The 25,701-nt window shown below is 42.4% G+C and overlaps 2 protein-coding genes and 1 long non-coding RNA gene across 4 annotated transcripts in view; 2 read left to right on the top strand and 1 right to left on the bottom strand.

Moving 5' to 3' along the window:
• Positions 1–25,701, top strand: part of LOC121900313 (proteoglycan 4-like) — a 676,357-nt gene that overhangs the window by 444,691 nt on the left and 205,965 nt on the right. The gene's annotated exons all lie outside the window — the stretch shown is intronic.
• On the bottom strand, positions 1,925–6,628 carry LOC121900334. The gene is made up of 2 exons (XR_006096950.1): positions 6,373–6,628; positions 1,925–2,188 (listed from the first exon to the last, which is right to left on the bottom strand). It is a non-coding gene; the product is annotated as an uncharacterized LOC121900334 (long non-coding RNA).
• On the top strand, positions 4,022–22,208 carry pdgfra (platelet-derived growth factor receptor, alpha polypeptide). 2 transcript variants are annotated; one of them, XM_042416511.1, is made up of 29 exons: positions 4,022–4,188; positions 6,389–6,458; positions 6,550–6,837; positions 7,644–7,904; positions 8,366–8,517; positions 9,474–9,636; positions 10,094–10,286; positions 10,990–11,105; positions 11,185–11,481; positions 11,574–11,840; positions 11,940–12,070; positions 12,210–12,378; positions 12,511–12,700; positions 12,874–12,989; positions 13,138–13,264; positions 13,382–13,578; positions 14,216–14,310; positions 14,767–14,899; positions 15,217–15,321; positions 15,786–15,896; positions 16,224–16,377; positions 17,046–17,206; positions 17,526–17,641; positions 18,256–18,378; positions 18,488–18,599; positions 18,713–18,812; positions 19,038–19,143; positions 19,920–20,155; positions 20,247–22,208. In XM_042416511.1, exons 2-29 carry the CDS (start codon positions 6,407–6,409, stop codon positions 20,392–20,394), a joined length of 4,419 nt encoding a protein of 1,472 aa, XP_042272445.1. In that variant the 5' UTR covers positions 4,022–4,188; positions 6,389–6,406; the 3' UTR covers positions 20,395–22,208. The 2 variants fall into 2 exon arrangements, with proteins under 2 accessions (XP_042272445.1, XP_042272446.1); XM_042416512.1 differs by lacking the exon at positions 4,022–4,188 and adding an exon at positions 5,652–6,060.

The raw sequence follows: 25,701 nt of genomic DNA on the forward strand, positions 1-25,701 counted from the left end.
CAAACCACAGAACAAGGATATATAGAAGTGGGCAAAGGCTTTGACAGGTTAGATTGTCCTGCCTTGGGACTCGCATTTAGCCGGAGACCCCCGACGGCTGTGTGCTCAGAGAGCTTTGAGAGACAGCTACAGGGTTCCTCCGAGCGACAGAGAACGATTTAGTCACTGTTTCATTAGGCACTATTTGAACCTTTCAACTTATGGTGAATTAAAGGGGCATGCTCAAATGGAAAGACTCTGAGGAGGGATTATGTGGGAGGGGCCACTGGAAATTAGCTGACGCCTAATTTAACTCGATTCTGTCAGAGTTTGGGATACATTCCTAATTGAGAGGGGAAGCAGGTGAAGTTTTGGTCCCACGCAGACCCATTCAGAGCGGGAATAAATGGTCCCCTTTCACATCCCGCTGGTGATCATATATTATTGGGGGGAAAGCCACCTAATGAATATATACTGAAGTTCCTATTAATCGAATTAGAGTTCCCTTGCAGGTGTGAAAGACCAATGCAGCATTTAAAGCGATTAACAATAGAATAAACCGCAGTTTTGAGAGAGTCCCCCCCCCTTTTGAGCCCGTGACCTCAGACTGTAAGGCGGCTATAATGGACTGAAACTCATTTGGAGAATAGATCTGTTTGTTCAGGTCAAATGGCTATCTCTCTCCAAACTGTCAAATCACTGAAAACTGTCATCACATTGCTTTATCTAATATAAATAAAATAAAATAAAATAAAATAATGCAAGGTAGAGAAGTGGAATTTAAATGTCAGATGAAAGGTACTCTAAATATATACCTACTAATGCACAGAGAAACGAGACCACTTCAAACACGTCAGGCCTCGGCCACCATTGAAAATGTGGCAATTACGCATGACAAAAGACAATTAATAAGAGCGCTTTTGAGCCGGTTGCAGCTGCTGTCTCATGCGGAGAGATAGAGGCTAGAAGAAGCTGAAGTGCCAGTGTGGAGAAAGGGGGAAACAGCGTTGTCTTTCCCTGAAGAGATGTCCACTTTATTTATGAGTCATCTTCCATAAATGTGGCCTATAACTCATCTGAATCCCGAGTGACCGACACATTAGGGAGGATGAAGAGTCCTAAAAGAACATGCTTCTCCTCTAAATTGTGTCAAATAACATTATCTCAGTCTTCTAGGAGCTTAGTTTTTGTCATGACCATTTTCACATCTTTAACCCTTTTTACAAACTCTGTCTACAGTTAAACGTGCATCTTAAACGATGATGATGGTCTATCGTTATCAGGCCAGAGAATCAGAACTTCATTGGAAAATTGACACATTTGACATTTAAGCTCTTGGATTTGGTATTTAGTGAATTTTAATGGGAGGTGGTGGTGATGGGGGGGGGGGGGGGGGGGGGGGGGGGGTCATTTGAGACTATTCTGTTATAGTGTTGAGGGGCTAATCTAAGTGTGTGTATTAGGGAGTGTTAATTAATCATAATGTGACCTTGAAATCTAAAAGTCAAGTGGGTACATCCACCTTTGCATAAACAAGTCAGGTACATCCACTAACAGAGAGAGGCGGGGCCAGGGGAGCAATAGAAAACAGATTTATTTGTGTTGATACTGAAATTTTAATTAATTTTGTTTTGTTGTCTTTTATATGATCAGCCAATAATATTTTATGACATCCCTCTTCGTAATTGATATGATTTGGGTGATTTCTGAAAGCTTAAAATGTGTTTAGTATGCCAGTTAATGTGCCATGAGTGTCTTTAAAAACTATTTGTGGCAATGACAAAATGCTATACATGCATACTTCCTCCATTTATATATTTTTTTCATTAATAAAAACTCACACATAGTTAATGGCTGGTTCATTCATGAGTGCTCAGAGAGCCTTTGAGGCCGTTTGAGTTTCTCTTCAGTCCCTGCACTGCTTCAGGGAGGCCCAAGCTGTTGATAAAATAAAGGTAGGATAATTGTATTTATTTGTTTATCTATCGATCTATGAATTCATTACATGGACAAATTAAGTCAGTTGGTTGAGAGGCGATCACTGCTCAGACTTAAGACACATTTCAGCACGCTGGACAGCTCCAGCGGGGACCGCCGCCCGAAGGCCACCACAGTCATCTTCAAAGGGCTCATCACTCTGTGACTAACAGACAGCCTGTGTCCAGTGTCAACGTGTGTTTAGGCCAGCTATGTTGTATCTCAGTCAGACCTGAAAGTCGGAAAATGACATGAAGGTATTTTCTGAGTTAAACTTTTTGATAACAACAACTTTTAGACAACAACAAAAGTGCATATTTCTAGAGTACGTAGAGCTCCAAGTGCACATTTTTATTTGAAAGTGTAAAGAGTAATGAACACTTCAGTTTTTAGACGCTAGCCATGTAAAGGTGCCGTTACTGTCGGATGGATTTTTGCCTAGTTTGAAACAGGAAAGGTAAACTTTATGTCGAAATCAGCATCTCAATCTGTTAGTTGTTTTTTTTAAAGGGTTTGTTTTTTAAATCACGATTCCATTTTTTCTCTGAACGCATTGAACGAAGGGTACAGTGTAGACTACTAATTTTAATACTGTTTGCCATTTTTTCTAAGCCCCCTGGTGGACAAATGGAGGAAGGCCGGGCAGGTCACTTCAAAAGAGGATGAATAATGTTGGCAGGGCAGCATCCCTAGGGGATGGAGGGCAAACATCCTGACTGTTTAAGATTATAAAGATCCTGAGAGATATATGTCTCCATTTAGCTCCATCTTTCAGCTAAGAGTCTCCAATCACTATAGTCAACTTCTCAATGATATTTATTTGCAATAGTTTGAAGATTACGGTGCTGATAGACAAGTTAATTGATTATAAATGTTATGTTGCCTTATTTAATGTTGACTGTTTTCAAAATAATAAATACAGATGTTTCAGCAGACTTTCCAAATGGCCTAAAACCGCCCATAGAGGAGTTTTTTTTTTTTTTTTTTTTTTTTTAAAGGGGGAAAAGGATTCGCAGAAAATCCCTCAAAAGTGAGAATCTCAGCCAGTTTGAGGTAAGCTTGCCTTTCCGAAGTTGAGATCCTTTTGTTTGGAGAACAAGGACACTGTTCTTTTCGGCAACATGTGGAAGTAATTGCGCCAAGCGGCTGGAGCTAGGAGGGGGTGAGTCTCGGCCCCGGGGCTCTGCAGAGACACCGGCCTGATGCCCCTCTTCTGTGCCCAGAGATAGGTGATTCACAGGGGCCCATTATTCTCCTCTTTCCCGTTAGAAGAGCCTCGGGGTAAAGGGGGCTGGGGGTACAAATGATGCAGAGCTCAGTAACCAGCTGACGCATGTATGCCAGTAAACAGGGGTCTCGCTCGATTTGTGTGCAGTGCAGAAAAGAAGAACTACTCTAAAATTTAAGGGAGAAGAGGGTGTAGTGTGTGTGAGTGTGTGTGTGTGTGTGTGTGTGTGTGTGTGTATCTGTGTGTGTGTGTGTGTGTGTGTGTGTGTGTGTGTGTGTGTGTGTAAAAGAGAGAGAGAGAGAGAGAGAGAGGCCTGTGATATGATGGTGTTGGAGCGCCCTCTATGAGTTTAGAGCTCCACTGTTCCCAGTTTCTGACTGATGAACTGTATCTATTCACTGCTGCCATGCATCATGCAAGTAAGCAATATAACATACGTGTTTTTTTATAGTAATCTGGTGAAGACGCTTGTTGAGGAGAATCGCTGACAATCACAGCTACAAAACATGAACATTTGAGCGGCAGAAGCAAAATAATTCCTCAAACACACATTAAACCTACTTCTGTCTTCCAAAAGTTCTCGCATCCATATAAAACAGTGAAAATGTCATTCCTTCCCCTCATTTCGGCGGGGACATTCGTCTAAATTTTCCGCGAAAAGTCTCTAACTTTGAGAAGGGGTCCAGCTCTAGAGGAGAGAGGGGGGTGGGGGGTGTCATTTCCTGAGAGTTATTTACTTTGAGCCAGATGATTACTTTTTTTCTGGACGGGGGTGGAGGGGAGGAGGGTGGACTGTAACATTGAATCAGTTACAGGTCGCTGTAGCTGCAGCGCAGTTGTGAGGGCGGTCGTGGATGCAGACAGAGGGTCGCACATATGCTCTCACAGCGCAGGATCTCTGAGGATTATTGCCGCTGCAAAGGACCCTTACTGCGCCTTTTGGAGCGACCAATTCACTGTGGATATACTTACACGAAAGGAATATAAAGAGGGGATTACTAAAGGTAATTGAAAGGTTGTTGGGATCCAAAAGATGATTGAATCTTGTTTTTTCTGAGGTGTTCTAAAAGTTTTGCGGTGTTTTTTAATCGAGTGAAACGCGGGAATATATATATATATATAGATCTAGTAGGAGTTTAATTGCAGACTTAATTAATTCTTCAGATTGTTACATTATCGTCTGCTTTTCTCATTTTACATGAGAGTTCTGTAAACGTCTCTTTAAAACTTTTATTCACTAATAGTGAATGCTGCGCTGCCCTGCGAGTTGTATGCAACTTCTGCATTAGGCAATGCATTGTTTTTTAGATTTAGATTTCTGTACCCCAGTGCACCATATGGTCTCACCCCTGGACGCAGAGCGGGGGAGATGTCGCTGACTCGGCTGGATAAAAGCGCTCGATTTCGGCCTCACAGCTGGAGGTGTCACCTCGAAGACTGAAGGCACCATTGTGGGATACTGGCTGGCATTTAATGGGAAACACATTGGAAATTGTACATCATGTTGTTTTCTCGTTTGCCCATGGAATGTGTGGAATTAAAATGGAAAATCGGCACTAGAGGGACAGGAATGAAGCTTCAGAGCTGCAGCTGAATGGATTCAAGTGAAGAAGGACTGAGTGTGTTTTGGAGCCACGACGCATTCTTCATTAACCACCGACCGTGCTGTGTCACCAAAGGGATTTTGGATAGGAATACTGTCTGTAGTGAGATTTCCTCAAATATTAAGACAAAGAAAATATTCAAAACTTGTTTTAAAGCGCATCGATGCTTACTGGACGATTCTCAATTCGTGTGTCTCCTCACAATAATATCCACGGAAATTGAAGTGAATCATTTAACCATCCGTGGGGGGCAGAAAGTTGAGCCATTATCAGCTGTTGCTCAAATGGATCCTGCCCAGTAGAGCGATACATTTGCTATCTGGCACATTTGTTGACTCGCTTTGTGAGAGGGGGGGGGGGGGGATAAAAAAGAAGAGCAGGACATGCGAGCAGTCTGCCACTGTAGAGTTAAGATTTACGCATAGTGGCCCCAGGATCCTCGCAAAGTCAAGGCAAAAAATTCTCATTGAAATTGTTTGAGACAAGGCGTGTGCACAAACACGTCAAAACTGATTGGCAATTTTGTCAGCTGATTCCCACGCCGATATGTACTTTTGTGTGGAGTGGGTCCACTAATTACAGAGTTGGGTTGCCCATGGATAATTTAGACCGTTTCGGATGCGTATAGAGCGGACAGCCACAGGAAGCTTTGTGAGGGCCAACAGCTCATTGTTTGAAGACACTTTCCATAAGACATTTAAGTTAAATAATTCCTGTGGAAGGGAGTTGCTTTTCAAAAGAACAGCTACAGCCTCTTATGAAAAGGAAGCTTTTTCGTTTTATAAGCCTAGACTGCGTGGCCCCTGATCCAGCATCAGACAGACAGACAGACAGGCCAGGGGAATGTCCGTTGGAGAGCTCCGTGACAAAACTAAACAGAACCATGTCGGACTAAACTAGAGAATGTCTTAATTAGTCATCATGTAGACATTTAGTTAAAAATGGTTGGCCAGGCAAGACAAGAATTGAATTAAACTAAACTAATTGCAAACTATATCTTCTCACTTCTGTCAAGGCTCACAAATCCCTGTTTAGTAAGTCAAAACGATTAAAAGAGGAACTTTTCTTCAATTAGACGAAATGAAAAACTTGAGAAAAGCGGATGAGAAAGCGGGAGAAGATTCGAGGGAAGCTCGGTGCCTTCAAAATGTGGACTGTGTCTCCCTCTACCGACACTCCCCAAGCGCACTTTGGAACACCCTGTAGCCTTGTGGATTCACCAAATGCAGGGCGAAGAGCAGCCTGACGCATGAGCCACAAAGAGCAATTCATGTAATCCTGCAATGAATTTTACATGATATAGTTTCAGTACTGAGGTGATGTGGGAGACCACATTACACTGCTGTTAGATTCCAAAGATCACTCTTTGGGTCTTTATAGGATTATAAGGCTACAGCGTGGTTACTGGTGTCAGTGTGTCTGCATATGTGCTAGGCTTGACAGACCATTAAGAAGTCACTAAGTCATGGATTTATTGATGAAATAGTAATGTTATCGAAATGAACAAAATGAGGAGACAGTGGTATCTTATCAGAAAGAGCTTTAAAAAGAGTGTTTAACTTACTTGTTGATTAAATAACTCACTTTTTTGTCTTTATAGGCCAGAACATCCATAATCATGGATGGGGTGAGGATGTATGTCGTCTTTGGGGTTATCTTGGTGGCTACAGGTAAGTTTACAGCACAGTAGAATTCATAATGTAGATGTTTTTCCTTATTTTTTTTGGCAGGCCCACTAATGTTTAGAACACTGTCTTGCAGTTTCCTCCGAATTGTCGCCACCAACGATTATTTCCAACGAGCAAGAGTTTATCCTGAAGCCAAATTCCCTGTTCAACATAAGCTGCACCGGTAAAAGAAATGTGGTTTGGGCTGAACCACTGCCGAAAAACACCTACGTTTATCCAGGATACCAAACGGCAACGCTCTTAATTGACAACGCAACTGTTGCAAACACCCGCTACTATATGTGCACATATGAAACCCAGGAGGGTGAACTGGAGGCTGAACCGGAAGACAATGAGGCCGGAATATATGTCTTTGTTCCAGGTGAATTTTTTTGGTTTGTTTTTTCATATTCACTGTGTATGACAAATTAAAGGAACGTGGAGTAAAAATGCTAATTTAAGTTTGTCTTAAAACTTAGTCAGGTGCCTAAATGAACACTGACATGTTTTTCTTGCTGTAATCATTACTCCTGTTCATGCTGACCATTAAGAGATCCCCTCATAATGCACTTTCAGTGTAAGTGATGGGGGACAAAATCCACAGTGCATCTGTGCAAAAGTGTATTTAAAAGTGTATTTGAAGCTAATATAAGGCTTCAGCTGTCCAAATGAATCAAATCAAGTCAATGTCTATCAAAGTTACTGTCTTTTTAATGTCAAATTCCCTTTCTTTGTTTCGATCCTTCCACTGCGTCTGAACAGGAAAACAATTTCCGCTGAGACACACATTTTTTTTTACTAAAAAGACAGTAACTGTGGAAGATATCATCTTTATTTGACTATCTTGGATGGCTGCCTCATATCATCTTCAGATAAACTTTTAAATACTTTTTTTCCTCAAAACGAGGACTGTGGATTTTATCCCTCATTACTTAAATTGTCAGCGCATGTGGAGGAGATCTTCTAATGGTCAGTATCAACAGGAGGAATGATTACAGCAAGCAAAACCTGTTAAAATGTTCATCTGGGCTCCTGACTGTTGTTTTAAGACAGACTTGAAAAATTGTTAAACCTATCCTTTAAGTATAAGCATGAAAAATAAGTAAATGAAGGATTATAAATCTCACTTTTCAATCAAACCAACTCCCATAACATAGTGTGACCTCATTCATCTGCTTGCACACCTAGATCCCCGGGCTCCATTTGTTCCCGAGACCCCTGATAACTTGGTTGTCCCCATGCACATGACTGGAGTCACCATCTCCTGCCGTGTGTCTGACCCCAACTCTCACGTCATCCTGAGGAGTGTACCCAGCGGACAGGACATGCTTGCCTTCTACGACAACAAGATGGGCTTCTTTGGAAGCCTCTCCCCCGGGCAGTATCAGTGTGAAACCACTGTGGACGGGCAGACAGTCACAAGTGTTATTTACACTGTAGAGAACAAGGGTAAGTCCATACAAACGTGCATGTAGTGGGGACATTTTCTACATTTAGTGTGATATTGTCTTAAACTCTATGGGTGGATTGTCACTGAATCGGGATTAAATGAAACGAACAAATTAGAAGAAGTAAGAGTCAAGCTGCTATTGTGCTTTTCTTCACAAAAAGCACTAAAGTGATAGGATGAGGAAAATAAATACTGCACAGCTGGAAACACTCCCCAAGTCTGTTTACCATGAGAGGGCTGCAGGGTGATCTCACTGCATTTGAGCCATGACATTATGTCATTATCACGGGGGGGTGGGGAGGATGACTTATCACGCCTGTTTTCACTCTATGTGTGTGTGTGTGTGTGTGAGTAATGATGACCTACTAAGCCATCACTCGGTGATAAATGACTTCATGGTAATCAAGTTGTCACTATCTTGGGACCTTTTGAAATGACAGTGCTGATATCTGCTCTCTAGTGGTCCCTCTAGACTCGGTGGAGGTGGAGGACTTCGATGTGGATGTAAGAGCCAGTGAGGAGACAGTGAGAGCAGGGCAGCCTTTCAGCATTACCTGCACCGCTCCTGCTCGACTGGGCTTTAAGCAGCAGTGGCTCCATCCTAAAAAACAGGCAAGATTCAACACCGTGCTAGTCATACATTTCCCTTTTTTTCTGTGCCCTTTTAAAAAAAAAAATCAATTCAGTCTCCTCTATAGCTTAATGCATAATCTGCTTCAACTCCTCAGGCTTTGCTCCTGTCCTTCTTGCACTATTTCCTTCAATCCCTTGTCATATTTCTATGTTATTTCCTACCCAGCAGCACTGAGCCTTAAATTAGAGAATAATGGTTTTGGACCCAAACCTAGCAGTGGCAAGTGGAATATAGCTCTGAGGACGGCCCTTAGTGGTCACAAAGTATGTGTTAGGAAAGCAGCGACTGAATTTTGTGTCTTCATTATGAGAATGTCAGCCAAACTGCTCTTGCTGCAGTTAACCCCATGTGAAACCCAGAGACACTGACAGGAAAGTTTAGGACAAATGGCTTGAGGGAAGTAGGCAGTTCAAAAGAAGGAGGAAAAAAGTATAATAAATCCTTTGACCCTAATGACCTTGAGACGTGTAGGACAGATGCTGTCTACACATGACAGCCAGCTAAACATTTAATGCTTTTGAAGTTTTAGCTTCAAGAGTTTCATGTGCAATTTATGTTTGTTTATATTTATATGCAGATGTTTTGCTCTAATCTATGTAGCATGTTGTCTGTTTCCCTGCATGGGATTCATCTAAGCCCTTTTCCAGAGATGGTGAGAGCAGGAACGCAGGACTCTTGACTCCTGCTTTTGGTCTCACTTGCAATTACAGGCTTTTAAAAGGCTCTGTGATCCTGATTTATCTCCTGTGGCATAGCAAGTGTTTTAACCATTAGCCTTCAGCAGCATGACACACTGATTCTGATATGTTGTACCTATAAAATGAAAAAACACTGAGTTAAAAATTCAAATATCTTATTACAAAGACAGTGAAAGATATAGCTTATTTTCCAGGGAGAAGGAGCTGAAACCCATATTATTTTTCTGTTCTCGTAGGCTGTGAATGCAGTTCAGGTGAAACAGATTTTGCCTGATCGGGTCAGCTACATCCTCAGTTTCCCCCAAGCCACCGCTCAGGACAGCGGCACTTACGAGTGCTCCATCACCAACGAAATCAGTGGAGAGGTCAAAGCCAGCAGTGTGGCTGTCACCGTTTTCGGTAAGTTTTCTCTCAGAAATGTTTCCTGGATCCCTTCAATGGGCTTTTAGCAGAACTGCAATAATGTGAATCTCATGCTCACACCACTGACTTGCAGTCACTCAATCCACATTTAATATTCTCATCATCATTCAGGTAAATTTATTGTGGTTTCTCATATGTGCGCGAGGTGCTTTTAGTGGTGTGTGGAAGTCATTTTCTACCACCCGACCATAAAGCTTCACCTCTGCTTTCAACATCAGCTACTGTGTTTTATGGGATGGCTTCAGCAGATGTGTGTCAGGCTTTCATTTCACCTCAACCCTCTCTGTCACTCCTCATTCATCTCAATCCTTGCCTTGTTCTACTGTCCTCTTTATTATTTAATCTGCTCACCATCACTGAATCCATCTTGTAAATCCGTTTTTATCAATGACCCTGTACTAATTCTTTTCTTATCTTCTTTATGTGTCTTCAGAGGAGAACTCCTTTGTGGCACTCGACCACAGTGGGATTGTCGCGGAGGAGTTTGTCAGCCTTTTGGAGGAGACAGAGTTTACCATCCTCATTAACGCCTACCCAGCCCCCAAAGTGACATGGCTGAAGGATGGCAAAGCCATACCAGAGAACTACTATCTCCTCACCAAAACTAGCCATGTTGAAGGGAATAGGTAAGAGGAAAGACTGAGATTCATTACAAGATTTATAAGTGAGGCGTTTCAGAAAGTAAAAATAAGCTTATTTGCTTTCTTAGATGTTAGTTGAAGAAGTCAGTGCTACTCTCATGTCTTTGTGTTAAATGTGAAGCTAGAGCCAGGAGACAGTTAGTTTAACTCAGCATAAAGACTGAAAGCAGGGGGAAATAGCTAGCCTCTGTCCAAAGGGAACAAAATCCACCTACCTGCACTTCTAAAGCTCATTAACAGGTTATATCTCTTTTGTTTACTTCATGCAAACACTAAGGTGTGAAAAAAACAACAACTATCCAAACTATCTCTTGGCTACGAACAGTAACTTCCTGGAGTCTCTGCTGGAAACTGCTCCCGGTCAAGATATAGTCCAGCACATAACCTCTCTTAAAAGTACATTTTGTAATTTTTACACTTTGGTTTTTGTACGCATCAAATTAACAACAGATAACGTGAGCTTTAGAGGTTCTGGTAGCATGTTTTGTTACCTTTAGACAGAGCATGGCTAGCTGTTTCAACCTGTTCCTGCTAAGCTAAGCTAACCATCTCCTGGCTCCAGCTTCATATTTATCATACAGAGATGAGACCGGCATTGATATTCATATTCAAAGCAAATAAGCGTATTTCCCATAATGTCAACTATTCCTTTAAATAACAAAAATATATGCTAATTTTCCTCTTGCAGGTATCAAAGCATTCTGACATTACGGCAACCTCTGGAGAAAGACAACGGGAATTATACCATCACAGCTGTCAGTGGCTCTCGCGTTGCTCAGTTCTCCTTCACCCTCAAAGTGACAGGTAAGATAGATAGATAGATAGATAGATAGATAGATCATTTGTGATCTATAACTGACCACTGTACATGTCTCTCTTTCAGCCTCCCCCTCATTGATGTTCCCACCATCCTCAGCCCCTGTGCTGCTGCCTCGGGTAGAGGAGATGGTGGTGCCCCTCCATGCTCCCTTCACCTTGACCTGTCGGGGAGAGGCAAAACTGGCCTGGGAAACGCCGTTCGATGTGCATGAGCAAACGCAGGAGGACAACAGCGGCCTGTTTGTCACCACCATCACTGTGGACGCTGCCACTGCAATGCACACTGGCTTCTACACATGCTACTACATTAGAAATACCACCATGGAGACAGAGGACAGCAGCATGTACATCTATGTGCCAGGTATGGAGTACACAGCAGCTCTGTGCTTGTATAATTTTTTTATTACTTTACTTTATTATCTGGTCTGAGAGACTTGTTTTACTCCAACTCAGATCCAGATGTTCCCTTTTTGCCATCACCGCTGCCTTTTGGCAACCATGTCCTGTCCGAGCATGAGGAGATGGAGATTCAGTGTCGAGTGTCTGATCCCAGTGCTAATGTGACCCTGATTAACGTTGACACCCAGCAGCCCGTGCCTAGTGTTTATGACAGCAAGAGGGGCGCTCTGGGTGTGTTCACTGCTGGAACCTATGTTTGCAAAGCCCTCATAGATGGAGAGGAACACATCAGTGGGGATTACATCGTCCACGGCTGGGCAGGTGTGTGTTTGTCTATCAGAAGGTGTATGGATATATCTGCAACAGTCACATCTGATCTGTCAGCTCCATGTTTTGACCTTGTAAATTGTTGTATCTCAGGTGGGGCAGCGCTGCACGTCGAGCTGACGGCCAAACGGACTGCTCTGCTGGTGGGAGAGTCCATCACAGTCACCTGTCTGGCTCGGGGATCTGAGATTCTGGAAGATCACTGGAAATACCCTGGCAAACAGGTGAGGGCATGAGACATCCTTTGCAGCAAAAAAGACGATCCAAACAGATTGTGTGTTTTGGTTTCCATCAATTCGCTGCTGTTCACTATGTTGCATTGCAAGCTGGTTTGAAAATCGAAGTACCCTTTTTGTTTGACAGACTGAACGTGCTATCAAGACAGTGAATGAGAATAAGAGGGATCAAGAGATCCTTTACACCCTGATGATCCCGCAGGCCTCAGTCAAAGACAGCGGCATCTACGCTTGCTCCATCACTGATATCATGAGTAATGAGAGCCAGACAAAGGAACTCACTGTCACAGTTTATGGTAAAAGCTACATTTTGTTTACTTAATGTAAATAGCATGTGACATTAAATAAATTCACATACATACATAAATTCTTGTAGTCATGAATGAATGTTTGCTGACTGTCTGTCGGCTTCTCTTCTTCTCTAACAGAAAGTGAGTTTATGTTCCTTCAGCCGGAGTTCAGCGTTCATGAATCAGCAGAGCTGGATGAGGTCCGGGAGTTCAGGGCCGAGATCGACTCCTTCCCCAGTGTCCGTGTCACTTGGCTCAAAGACAACCTCCCACTCAGGGATGTGACAGCTGAGATCTCCACCAACCTCCGGCAGCTCAGCGAGACCAGGTGAGACTCTCATCAGGTCCACTAATTACAGCAGAGCTAACAACAAGCTCAAAGTAACATTCCTACACATTGGTCTGGCCTCTCGGGCCTGTAATTAGGGTTCAGAGCGATTGTGAACTTCTGTCACTGTGTGGTTATTGTATTTTCTGGTATGGTTGTGTTGTTCTGTGTAGGTACCTGAGTGTTCTTACCCTTATCCGTGCAAAGGAGGAGGACAGCGGGAACTACACCATGCGAGTTGAGAACGGAAACCAAAGTCTTAGTGTCAGCTTTAACCTGCAGGTCAAAGGTCAGAGAGAGGAATGCCCCGAACCCTTCATTAAATTTTACTTTTATGTCCTTGGATACTGCTCTCACAGTCTGTCTCCAGATACAGCCTGTCTTTTTCTCACATACACTTTGCTATATTAACCCCCGTCTGTCTGACTCTGTTACAGTGCCTGCAGTCATTGTGGACCTGATGGACATCCACCATGGCTCAGCCACAGGCCAGTCTGTAGTATGCATTGTTGGAGGGCAACCCACTCCTGAGGTGGAATGGTTCATCTGCAAAAACATCAAATAGTAAGTTCAGTCTTCTTTAGTACAACATTTATGCTTTGGGATTTTTCAGTGTACATACATGCAGTCACTATGCACTTTAATTGATTTGGTTGTATATTTCTCTTTGTGCATAATCAGTTGTGCCAATGACTCATCTTACTGGATGCCCCTCCCCGCAAACTCCACGGAGATCTCAATAGACTCGCACATCGACGAGGACAACAACCTGGAGAGCCAGGTCATGTTTGGCCATCTGGATAACACACTAGCGGTGCGCTGCCTGGCCAGGAACGAAATGGCTGCTGTCAGCAGGGAGGTCAAACTGGTGTCCAGCGGTAAGAACAAACACAACATTTCATCTATTCTTGTTTCCTCCTCAGTAACTTTCCTTTTCGCCCAGCTTTGAATTGACGTTTGATGTTGTTGTTTCCACCTTGTTTCCTCTTAAGTTCCTTCCATTTCTGACACTCCAAGTGTGGCAGGCTTTGTAAGTGAGTGTGATTGTGACTGAATTAGTGCTGTCAGTGTTGGAGCAGCTGTCAGATGATGGCGAGACAGCTGAACGAGTGGCTGTGCTTTAAATATGAGGAAGGGACTCTGTATTCTGACAGCTAATGCATGGAAGCCTGAGATGGGTTGGCCATTTGGTCCTTCAAGATGAGCTTTACAACCCCCCATCCTCACCCCCCTCACCCACTCCTCTTAAGCCAGTGCCTCCCCCATCCCCCACTTCTGCGTTATCTTCCCAGCATACCTTTTGGTCCCAGTAATCAGGACACCCTATGGATTTAAGTGTCTCTGAAGCCTGATAGAGGACATTTCTTGAGCAACATGCCACTGAATTAACTGTATTGTTACTGGCACAAGTCACAAGCATTTCACACTCATCATTACAACAGACTCATTTTGCATCCATGTGATTAATGTGCTCACCATCTAATATGTCTGTCCACTGACTCTCCTCCTGAACAGGCCCTCACCCAGAGCTGACTGTAGCTGCTGCTGTGCTGGTTCTCCTGGTCATTGTCATCATCTCACTCATTGTCTTGGTTGTTATCTGGAAACAGGTATTGCTGCCATCATTCGGCATTCATTCCCACATATTCACTCTGTCGTCTAGTCTTCTACTTACTCACTTATTTACTCTTTTGCAGCATTCACAGTGACTCAAAGAAAAACCACTTTAACTTTATAAAACTTTATGCTTCCAGTATGAGATATAGTCTGAAAATTAGATATTGGTGTTTTATGACAACTAACAAGCAGCTGTGTAATTTGAATTTCAATTGAGTATTGTGCTCGGTATGTTTCTCTGACTGGTTAAAGGCTGCTCTATTCACCTGCAGAGTAATTGGGTTTCCAGCAAATAACACTTCTAATTTAAGCAAAAGTCTACTAAGCCAATAAACAAAACAAAATTTGTGGTCAGACTTTGCAAAGCCACAAGAAAATTGCCATTAAAATCAAACGAGTATGGTTTGATAACTAAATGACATGGACATGTCATGCTCTCTGTCTTCCAGAAACCAAGATATGAGATCCGCTGGAGGGTAATAGAGTCTGTGAGCCCAGACGGCCATGAATACATCTATGTGGATCCCATGCAGCTTCCTTATGATTCCAGATGGGAGTTCCCCCGTGACAGACTTGTGCTTGGTGAGCTGACTGTCATTTTCTATATGCTAACGCTGTAGTCTTGTGCTTGTGGCTCTGCAATCTTCCTGCAGGGATGTTCTGGTCTGGATGACTCATTCAGTCTTTGAAGTGAGGCTGTGATAAGCTAATCTGGATTGGGCTGTGGGGTTTTCTGGCTGGGGCTTGGTTCGATTCAGTGATCAAGGGGAAATTCAGCCACTGGAGGAGTCACAGATGGGAGAGCAGAGGCATCCAAAGTGCATGGATGTGTTTGCAGGGTCTGTTGTTTTTCTTGCTTGATAATTGATCTTATGGCTTCTACGTTGTGTATTTCTCAGGTCGTATCCTGGGCTCTGGAGCCTTTGGGAAAGTTGTAGAGGGCACCGCGTATGGACTGAGCCGCTCCCAACCCGTCATGAAGGTGGCAGTGAAAATGCTGAAACGTGAGTTTAACCGGTTATAGCTGACAAGGCATTTATGCCATGTTACTGCCAGTCATCTTTATAGCAGCAAAGCTCACTAGTTATAAGGACTGCTTAGGTTAGGGCAACTATTGCTACTACTGCAACTCATATGTACCATAAATTGATAAGCCTATAAAACATTTCAATCATAAATCATCAGTGGCATATAATGTTATTACCCCATAAAAATTTCAAATGTAGGTGTAGTAACACCTCACCTGCCAGGTTTTTATATTCATCTGGTGCAGAACCTATGAGGGCATCGGCAGTAAAGTGGAAAAAGGGATGGAAAGCAAGATGTTGAAGAATCTAAGGAATAAATAAAAACCCTTTTTTAGATAAGATAAAGCGACTAATGATAGAATTCTAATAAAGAGGTGGTCTTGTTGTTGACGGTTTGATTATGTGTGATGATACTCACGGTTTCCTGTACCTTCTTTCAGCGACAGCAAGATCCAGTGAGAAACAGGCCCTGATGTCTGAACTGAAGATCATGACTCATCTTGGACCGCACCTCAACATTGTAAACCTGCTGGGAGCATGCACCAAGTCAGGTGAATAATATATTTACACACATCTTGAAGATACAAACACATACTGTATAATAACGGATAACCATTGTTGCCTCTCCTTTGTGTTACAAACAACCACCCACATTCACGCTGACAAAAACAGCAGTTATGTCATTTACAGCTCTAACAGCAAAAAATAAATTGACAGCTCTGTCCCAGCATTTGGTGGGTGTGGTATTTTAATAGGCTTTTTATGAGAAAGTAGAAGCTTGCCCTCTTGACTGTGCTTTTAGCCTTTACGAGCCTCTGATAAGATTAGCTTGCAGACTGACGCTGATGCATGACTTTATCTGCTGTTTTTTTTCTCAGGCCCTATCTACATTATTACTGAGTACTGCTTCTACGGAGATCTGGTTAACTACCTGCACAAGAACAGGGAAAACTTCCTCAGCCTGAACCCAGAAAAAAATAAAAAAGACCTGGATATCTTTGGGATCAACCCTGCAGACGAGAGCAGCAGGAGGTATAACATTCTGTTTATGTTTTTAAGCTTGCATGCATGAACACAAGCACTTAGTCTCTGAATTTGATTAAAATTTATTTTATTTATTTAAGTTTTTTGTAATTCAGACCAAATATTCCAGACATTGACAAACAACAATTTGCACAATTCCCTCTCACACACACATTCTCTCTGACCCATAATCAGTAACTCTATCGCCATTTTCTCCATGGTTGAGGAGATTGTCTGGCGTCTTTACCTAATCAAATCACAGTCAGAAGTGGTCTCAGCTTTCAAGCTAATTTAATTGCATTGGAGGTACCTGTTAATTCTTTCTGCCCAGACGTGCATGGTGAAACAGCAGCCCTCTCTCTCTGTCTGAGGCTCATCTGTGTTGATGGATGACTCACAGTGACCACACCTCGAATTGACCATAACATGATTTAATCCTGGCTACCATGTTAGCCTCAACCACATCTTCCTCTAACCCCAACTAGGAGGAGTGACACACCACATCTATGTACACACTATAGAGGAGTGAATAAGATACAGTATATAACATAACGTATTTTCACCATAGGTCTTTATATGGCTCTCTGCGCTTGATATTCCCACATGGGAGAACAGCATGATCTGTCCTCGCCTCATCACTAACAACATTCCTCCTCTGCATCTCCCTTGTCACACAGTTATGTGATCCTGTCCTTTGAGAGCAAAGGTGACTACATGGACATGAAGCAGGCTGACAACACTCAGTATGTCCCCATGCTGGAGATGAACAATGCCTCTAAGTACACAGACATCCAAATGTCTAACTACGACCACCCGCCTTCTCAGAAAGACTCCAGTGGTAAGCATGTACAGTATCTTCTCTCTGTCCTCCTTTTCACTCTCTCCTCTGAGTTATTGGTGTGTACTTGCTTGGTTTTAGTGTTGTGTTTGAGTCAGAGCTGGTTTGAGGGGTACACCCTTGTCAGAATTTAGGCCTGGTACAACCCTGTAATTACATGGAGAGGATAATTGTAGCACACGCATAATAATGCCCGGTCTCTGCCCTGCCATTAGTAAAAGCCAGGTTTGAGCAGCCAGTACTATATTTACAATACATGATAAACATATACTGGTGGACCGCCTCATGGTGTTTTCTGTGTGTGTGTTTTCTAAATCAGAGGGCGAGATGGACAATCTGCTGTCGGACGAAAAAAATGAGGGCCTCACCACTACCGACCTGCTCAGCTTTACCTACCAGGTGGCCAAAGGCATGGAGTTTCTGGCTTCCAAAAATGTGAGTTAGAGTGAAGTCCTCAGAGGGACACTGAATGAATATCATCCCTTTAGTTTGCAGTGTTTTGCTGGTAACTGTCAGAGAGTGCGTTGCATACCACATACTGTAGGTCCTGCAGCCTTGCATTCCCCCTGCTTCCCACTGCACTGATGGCAGGTTGTGGATTTATATGTGTATCCTATATGATGACAGCTGCGCCAGCCAAGGGGACCGAGGAAATCAGCGGTTGTGTGATAAGCAGTCCTGAGAAGGCTGAGCCCACTCAGGAGAAAGGCCAGCGGCTGAATTTAGTAGCAGTGCAGCCAGGCTAGAATTACCAGGCAGGGACACACTGCAGCCAGAAGCTATTCATTCAGCTTCATAGTTATTATCCCTAAATATCCAGTGGTCACAGCCATCCCTCCAACTGGCATGTTTACACAAGGACCAAGCTTTATAAAGCAATATGAAACGGCATTAAAAATAAACCCGGCTGAAATGAAATACACGCAGAAATACATGCACTCAGTAGCTTTGGGAGCGATCTGTTGAGGGAAGAGACAGAAATGTGTTGCACTGGAAATGAAAACTAGTTGCTAATCACTTCTCTACTCTGTCTCTGTATTTTTCTGCAGTGTGTGCATCGGGATCTCGCAGCCAGGAATGTCCTCCTCTCTCAGGGCAAAATAGTGAAGATCTGTGACTTTGGACTGGCTAGAGACATCATGCATGACAACAACTATGTCTCCAAAGGGAGCGTAAGTCTCTCTTAATACATGACTATCATTTTATGCTTAAAAGATAGTGTTATTACGCTTTTTCACAAGACGTATGCAAGTGTGATTGAAATTTTTTCCGTGATCACAGACTTTTCTGCCAGTGAAGTGGATGGCGCCAGAGAGTATTTTTGACAACCTGTACACCACTCTCAGTGATGTTTGGTCCTACGGCATCCTCCTCTGGGAGATATTCTCCTTAGGTAAGCTCCTGCAAATGTCTTTTAGAGAAATGGAAAAACAAGCTGATTTCACTATCAGTATATGTAAATATAATCTAAATTGAAGACTAATGAGAATCTGCTTTGTTCTGAAGGTGGTACCCCATACCCCGGGATGGTTGTGGACTCGAGCTTCTACAACAAGATCAAAAGTGGATACAGGATGTCCAAACCAGAGCATGCACCTCATGACGTGTACGAGATCATTTACATTTATCTGTGATAACAACAGTCGTTTTGTACAACATAAAGCTTTCCCTCGCACCCAGTCAGATGAGGAATGTGTTTGGCTTTAAACTGGGAACAGTTTGTTTCTGAACTGTGATATACAGCAGCTGACAGGAGTCATGGCGAAATTACAAGTTACAGGACAGGTCGTACTGTTCTCTAATTTAACATGGCCTGTTTTTGCTTTTTCAGGTATGAGATGATGATGAAGTGCTGGAACAGCGAGCCAGAGAAGAGGCCTTGTTTTCTGGGTCTGAGTGAAACTGTAGCTTCTTTGCTGCCCTCCAGCTACAAGAGGGTGAGTCTCCTGGTGACCTCTTACATCCACAGACCTCTATGGATTCTTAACACCTGCTTTCTAATTTACCACCTTTCATTCTTGACCCCACGGTTGGACCTGCACATTCTGTCCTTCTTTTTCTTTACATTACACGTTGGCTTTTTTGAGATGTCGCTCTCTCACACTTTTAATCGTGTTGCCCAGCAAAGTGCATGTTGACAATGATTTAAATATACTCTTAAAGTAGCAGACTGTTCATTTAAAACCCCCTCCACTTCCTCTGCGAGTGGATTTGGAGAGTTTCTGTGGGCTTGGAGCTCTCTGTGTTTCTGTAAAACAGAAACCTACAAGTGATTAGAGTGCAAATGCAGCAGCTGGATGTCAGAGTGGCTGGCCTCAGTCTGGGTAATGACGCAGCCCCAGTTCTCGCATCCAACACCCAACCTTAATTACCCCATTAAACTCCACACCACACATGGCACATCAAAACATCTTTACCTCTGCCTCCTTCAGAGTTTTAATGGCTGGAGCCAGAGGAGGAACCAACTCTTGTTTTAGCACCTAAGCCTTGGATGCGACGTGTGATTTTCAGTTTGGATCGCACCATCCAGCTGGCAGCCCAACCAGTTATCACACGTACTAGAACCACAGTTCTCCTGTGGCTCAGTAGGACTTGGCACATTAAATCTGTGCTTAAGCTTGCACACTGTATTGTATGATCATTGCTTCTGTGCGACAAAGATTAACATCTTACTCTAATGGCATCTAATTCTGTATTTTCCTGTCTTGTGCAGCATTATGAGAAGGTCAACCATGAGTTCCTGAAAAGCGACCACCCCGCCGTGACTCGGGTGTGCATGGAAAATGACGACGCCTACATCGGCATCACCTACAAGAACCAGGGCAAGCTGAAGGACAGGGAAAGCGGCTTTGACGAGCAGCGGCTCAGCTCTGACAGCGGCTACATCATTCCCCTCCCTGACCTGGACCCTATATCTGATGATGAATATGGAAAGAGGAACAGACACAGGTAATGCAAATGAAGCAAACATGTACATCTACTATGCTTTCTATATTGTGCAACAGATGGAGCTAACCTGTGTAATTTGTGTCCCCTGCAGCTCTCAGACGTCCGAGGAGAGCGCCATTGAGACGGGCTCTAGCAGCTCCACTTTTGCTAAGCGCGAGGGTGAGACTCTGGAGGACATCACACTCCTGGACGAGATGTGTCTGGACTGTAGTGACCTGGTGGAGGACAGCTTCCTGTGACGCCTGCCCAGCCTGTAGAGCGGAAGCAGCAAGGAAGAGGAATGAGAGGACACGGGAAGCTAGAGAAAGACTTGTAAATCAACCAAAGACTTTGCTGTCTATCCTCTAGCCCCTTCAGTACTCCTCCTGGACCGCCCTTTCAGAGTACAGAACAAAAACCACTTCACTGTCTGGATGAGTCTGTGGTGATAGTACGGTACGCCCCTTTCTTCTCCCTGGACACTGCCCCCTGTTGGGCTGGAGGAGTGAGTGAGCAGCGATGAAAGCGAGACCTCAAGGACTCAAAGAGCCACCGAGCCCATGTGTCGGACCTATGTAGTGTCAAATATAACTGTAAACAGATTGTCTTTTAAATTTGCAAAGCTTTATTTTATCGGGCATTCTTTTAACAGCAATATAAGCAAGAAGGGAATGAACAAACATGTCAGTCAACTGCTCTCAATGAACACCACAGGATGTCATTCAGCCATATTTAACCACTACAGATGCACTATTTAAACTAGATGAGTCCAATACTAGCAACAGCATTGGCAGGTCAACTCACGTCACACTCACCTGCTGCAAGAGAAGCACCTGATGCTGGCACAATCAGTAGCAATACTCAGATTTAAAAGCACAAAATCTGGACTATGTGCATTTTTTTGTATATGACCATATAATGTTTTCAATGGCTAAATAAGTGCAGTTTATTTTTTTACTTCATCATTATGTAAACATGTATTATTTGTGAATACCGAGTAGATATTGACCATAGCTGTTGAATGGTGACAAGAATAGAGCTTTTGAGTTGCAGGCATCTTTGCAGTGTCTCGCTTTTTGCCCAAATACAACAAAATGTTCTCTGAAGTCACTCCAGATTTAATTCAATCGTATTTGTCATATGGGCTTTGAAAAACGAAGTGTGATTGTAATGTAAATAGCTCCAGAGTTGTTTATAAGAGAGAATAAATGGGATAACTCTCATGTATTTTATATAAGCACATATTAAGCTTCTGCACCCCTCGTCCGCCCCGGTGAAGCCAATGCTTTTGATGAATTATAAGAACTTTTCCACAACAGGAAATGACAGAGATATTTACTATCATAGTGGACAGAATACAGTTTTTGACAATATTTGTGGATTAGAGCCTTACATGAGAAGTATTCATATTTTCTCATGTTTTTGATTGACATGGGTGGTATTAGTCAATTTAGCCACTACAAAAATGAGAAGCATGAAATAAAAGGGATCACAGAGAAACACAGTTCATGATGTCAGTAAATATGAAATTAAGGCCAAAAAAGAAAAAATCTGAATTATATCCAATGGCTGTGCTTTACTAGCAGGTTACGTCCTCCGGTCTCATATCTTATCTATTGTCCTGACGTCTATTAGCAGGTTCTAGTTATACTAAGACACTAGATATAGGACTAGAGATTCATGTTGATCTGATGTCATACATCAGTTATGTGTAGACTCTGTGTAATCCTCCGTTATCTTCCAGCTACTGTACCAGCTGTACCACTGCCTCTGACTCTTTCTGTCAACTGTGATATAATCTGCAATTAATTGTTGCACTTTCCTTTTGTCCCAGTTTGTTTTGAATGTTGCAGAGTAGTTAGCCAGCTTTGGCTTTAGATGACTCCTTGTTTAAAGCAGCGTGGATGTGAATGTTGTGGATGTGCCGCAGAGAGAGTGATGTGTTGTTGACGGTACAGTATCTGTAATAATAGGTAATCACCCAATATGATGATTTACTGCTATGTTTCATTATTTTACACCATGTACATTCAGATGATTTATATTTCAATAAATGATTTATAATGTGAAAAAAGATGCCATGTCCTCTTGCTCTCTATGATTTTTAAGTATTAAAGTACACCCAAACAAAAACTTGACAAGTGACAGAAAAGAAGCCAGATTTCCAAGGATTTATGAGGTCCACTTGGAAGGAAAAATAAAAATGTCCCAAATGAAATATTGCACACACTTTGTCCACAAGGATATAGGATGTGATAGAAGATGCAGCATTCCTTGACAAGAATAAGGAGACTACAAAGCTTAGATGAATGGTACTCATTTTAGATATCTGGCGTAACATAATGTATTGGCAAATAACACCAATATGAATAACACAAGGGTTGAAAAAGAAAAGCCTTCTATATGTATGGGCAGTGTCATATGCACACAAGTACACACACACAACTAGCATGTGCAAAAATGACTAACATTACAGATAAGATGATGAAAAAAGAACCAAATTTCATGATCCATAAAATATTCATATTCTTAAGCTGTTCCACCACTACAAATGTAATCTCAAGGACTGCCATTGGAGGGCAATAATGCATCTGTGATGCTGCCAACTAGTTTGCCAACAGACAGCAGAAATTATAAAGAATTAAGTCATAAAATATGCTGCCCAATTTTCTAAGTGTCAGTGCTTTGGTGGTTGTTTGTGTGGCTGAAGTTTGAGATTATTACTTTAGGGCACTTTAACCATCTGAAAATCCCCAAAAGGCCTTTTTGTATATGCCGACACTAAAAGTGAGGGTACCATTTACCTCCACTAGAGGGAGGTCTTATCCAGCTAATGCTTTGTGCCTCCAGGGTGGGAGATAAAGAGATAGAAGAGGAAGGTCCACATAAAGTAATGATGTGAGCCTGCAGATGTGGATGGACCTTCAGGGTCCAGACGCAACCCCCCTCCCGGAGCCTTGACCATAACAACCTGGAAAAAGTGTGTGTGGTGAAGGGGGTGTGGTGCCGGGAAGGTGTAGCTTTATGTAACATCAGGCCACAGCTGGATACCTGCAATTAATTTTATTTACCATCTCATGAGGTAATGTTTTGCCTTTTAAGAGCTTCAAACTGTAAAAATAATGTTGACAAGGTGTTTAACTGCATCTTTAATAGGAATCACAAAACAATAAATGACATCATGCTAAGACAAATATTTGTGCACTGAGAGTGCATTTTCCACTTCTACGCATATATTTATACTTCTACATAAAGTCTTATTTCATGTTATCCACATCTGAACAGTTCTACAACTATAACTTTAATAACTTCTCCCTTATTTGTCACACTAATTCGGTCTTGTTTTACAGGTTTTCTTTTTTTTTTTCTCCTGTTTGCTCAAACTGTTGAACCCTTAAGGCAGATCTGTGCTAGTACAAAGCAGGGTCAATATCAGCTAGAAACCACAACTGCAACTTCAAGGGAGCTAGCAAAGGAGCTTGTACTGGATGGACAAGTAGTGATGATCAGAAGAGCTCTGCTCGAGGCTACTGGTAAACATGTCTGCGTGTTCAGAACCAACAGTTCTGAGCTTAAATTCAGGTTTTCTTGTCAGCAGGAATTTTATGAACTGCTGGTACAGGGAGTGTTTTTTTAAAAATGTCTTTATGATAAACATTCGCACCTGAGCCAAAAATGAAAAGGACCTTCAACACATCTGGAATACAGTGAAGTAACTGAGAGAGTCTGTCAACGTCAGACCTGAAATGAAGTCTATCAACAGGGGCTTTGCAAATGGAACATTTTTTTTTCACCAAAGCTCAAATAACTTCTTAATATGTCAGAATAATATTTTTAAGTTTTATTTTTACTTTAAAAGAAACAGCTGTGCCCAGAATTGCTCCATAGGAAGCTTTGTTCCTGAGAAAAATAAAGTCCCTTGTGGTGTGAGGGGAGGAAGAAAGATCCCTCCATAATGATAACAAATGTGCCATTCACTGAGCTTTAACATGAGACATGCATGCAAAGTACTGTGGTAAACATACAGCAATAAAATAACTGTAAGTTTGGCTGATTTTTTTTATGTATGGAAATTGATTCCAGAGTAATGTATCTTGTTTAAACTAAAAAGTTTCAAAGGCCAAAGAAAACAGCTCAAAGAAAACAGAAAAAAATAACTTTCTCGTAGCAAGACATGACAATAGAGATTCTGAAAAAGTCCACATTCATAAGAAATTAAAAACTGTAACTGGGGACATTTGTAGAGAAGCAAAACACTGATCAGACATCTCTGGAGACATCTGTTACTTACTCTACCCCACAAACACACACACACACACACACTTGCAGTTAACACTAAGCAAAGCAACCTAACAACCTAACCTAACAAATGTGCTAATGTATAAAGATAACAATCTTGCTGAGGGGACAGGAGGACGAGACAAAGACACAGTATTCACTGTGTCAACACTTGTTTATTTATGAAGTGATTTAGTACGCTGCTGATACGCTTCATGCTATTCGCTTCATTTTTCAGGCTAATTCACCGAGCCTCTCAGGACAGTGAGTGCCCTGCAGTGTTTTGGTCTCTGTCAAATTGTGCCAAATGGGGTACCTTCAAACAGACCTGGAGTACGAAAAATAACCGTTGGGCGAGTTAGCACATGAAATATGTAACAAATCATATGATTGGATTTTGGTTGACCCTACCTTTTCACAAGAACAATTCATTTCTTTCAATTGCTAATGGAGGGCTGAATAGCACACATGTTGTAAACAAGAGATGAGCCAGTAACATGTGGTGCATCCACTAAATGTTTTGAGTACAAACTGACACTAGATCTGATTTAGAATGACAAATAAAGATCTCTTTTAACAATATGGAAAGACTCAGTAAGGCCTTACCAGATCATAAGTCATGTAAGAGATTGAGGGAAATTTGATTGTATGATGTTTTACTTTGTGAGAGTGAGAGGGAATCTGATTTTGATATATTTGGCTGCATGAGTGAGTGTGAGACAATTAGATTAGCAATCTCTTTGGTTTGTTTGATATGTAACATCAGTCTCCTTCGTGAAACTCGACGCCTTGTTGCCATCCGTGCGGTATCCATGCTCTGCTCCTCTGGGAGAACAGGTCCAGGAGTAGTCCAGGGTTTGAACAGATCTGCTGTAGATTTGTCTCTTGGCCGTCGTGAGTCCTCGAGGCCGGTGTCCCATTTCAAGCTTTTCTCTGAGGGGCTACATGTGTTTCCCAGGCTTTTTGTTTAACAGGGGGCATCATATACAGATTAAAACACCATCTCTGTAAGAGATACTGTCATTGATTTGTCACACCAGGACGGGAAAATAAACAGCAGTCAGATTACATCAACACTACTTTTAGCCTAACCTCTTAGAAAGACACGCACGCACACACGCACACACATACGACACATATGTGCTGTAGAATAACCAAAAACCGATTGATCTTGATCTCTAATTTATAGCTGTAATCACATAGGCCTTGTTGTTGGGAACTTGCTGCAAGCCAAGAAAACATGCTAACTCATGACTGTGCAGAGATTGCTTTCAGGAATCATATGAGAC

The sequence above is a fragment of the Thunnus maccoyii genome, chromosome 7 (genome assembly GCF_910596095.1).
Source record: "Thunnus maccoyii chromosome 7, fThuMac1.1, whole genome shotgun sequence".
Classification (NCBI taxonomy): domain Eukaryota; kingdom Metazoa; phylum Chordata; class Actinopteri; order Scombriformes; family Scombridae; genus Thunnus; species Thunnus maccoyii.

Coding starts and splice junctions, on each gene's coding strand:
- pdgfra (XM_042416511.1), top strand. CDS start 6,407: ATGGATGGGGTGAGGATGTATGTCGTCTTTGGGGTTATCTTGGTGGCT. Junction 7,905..8,365: donor TTACACTGTAGAGAACAAGG/GTAAGTCCATAC, acceptor TCTGCTCTCTAG/TGGTCCCTCTAGACTCGGTG. Junction 11,841..11,939: donor CATCGTCCACGGCTGGGCAG/GTGTGTGTTTGT, acceptor GTTGTATCTCAG/GTGGGGCAGCGCTGCACGTC.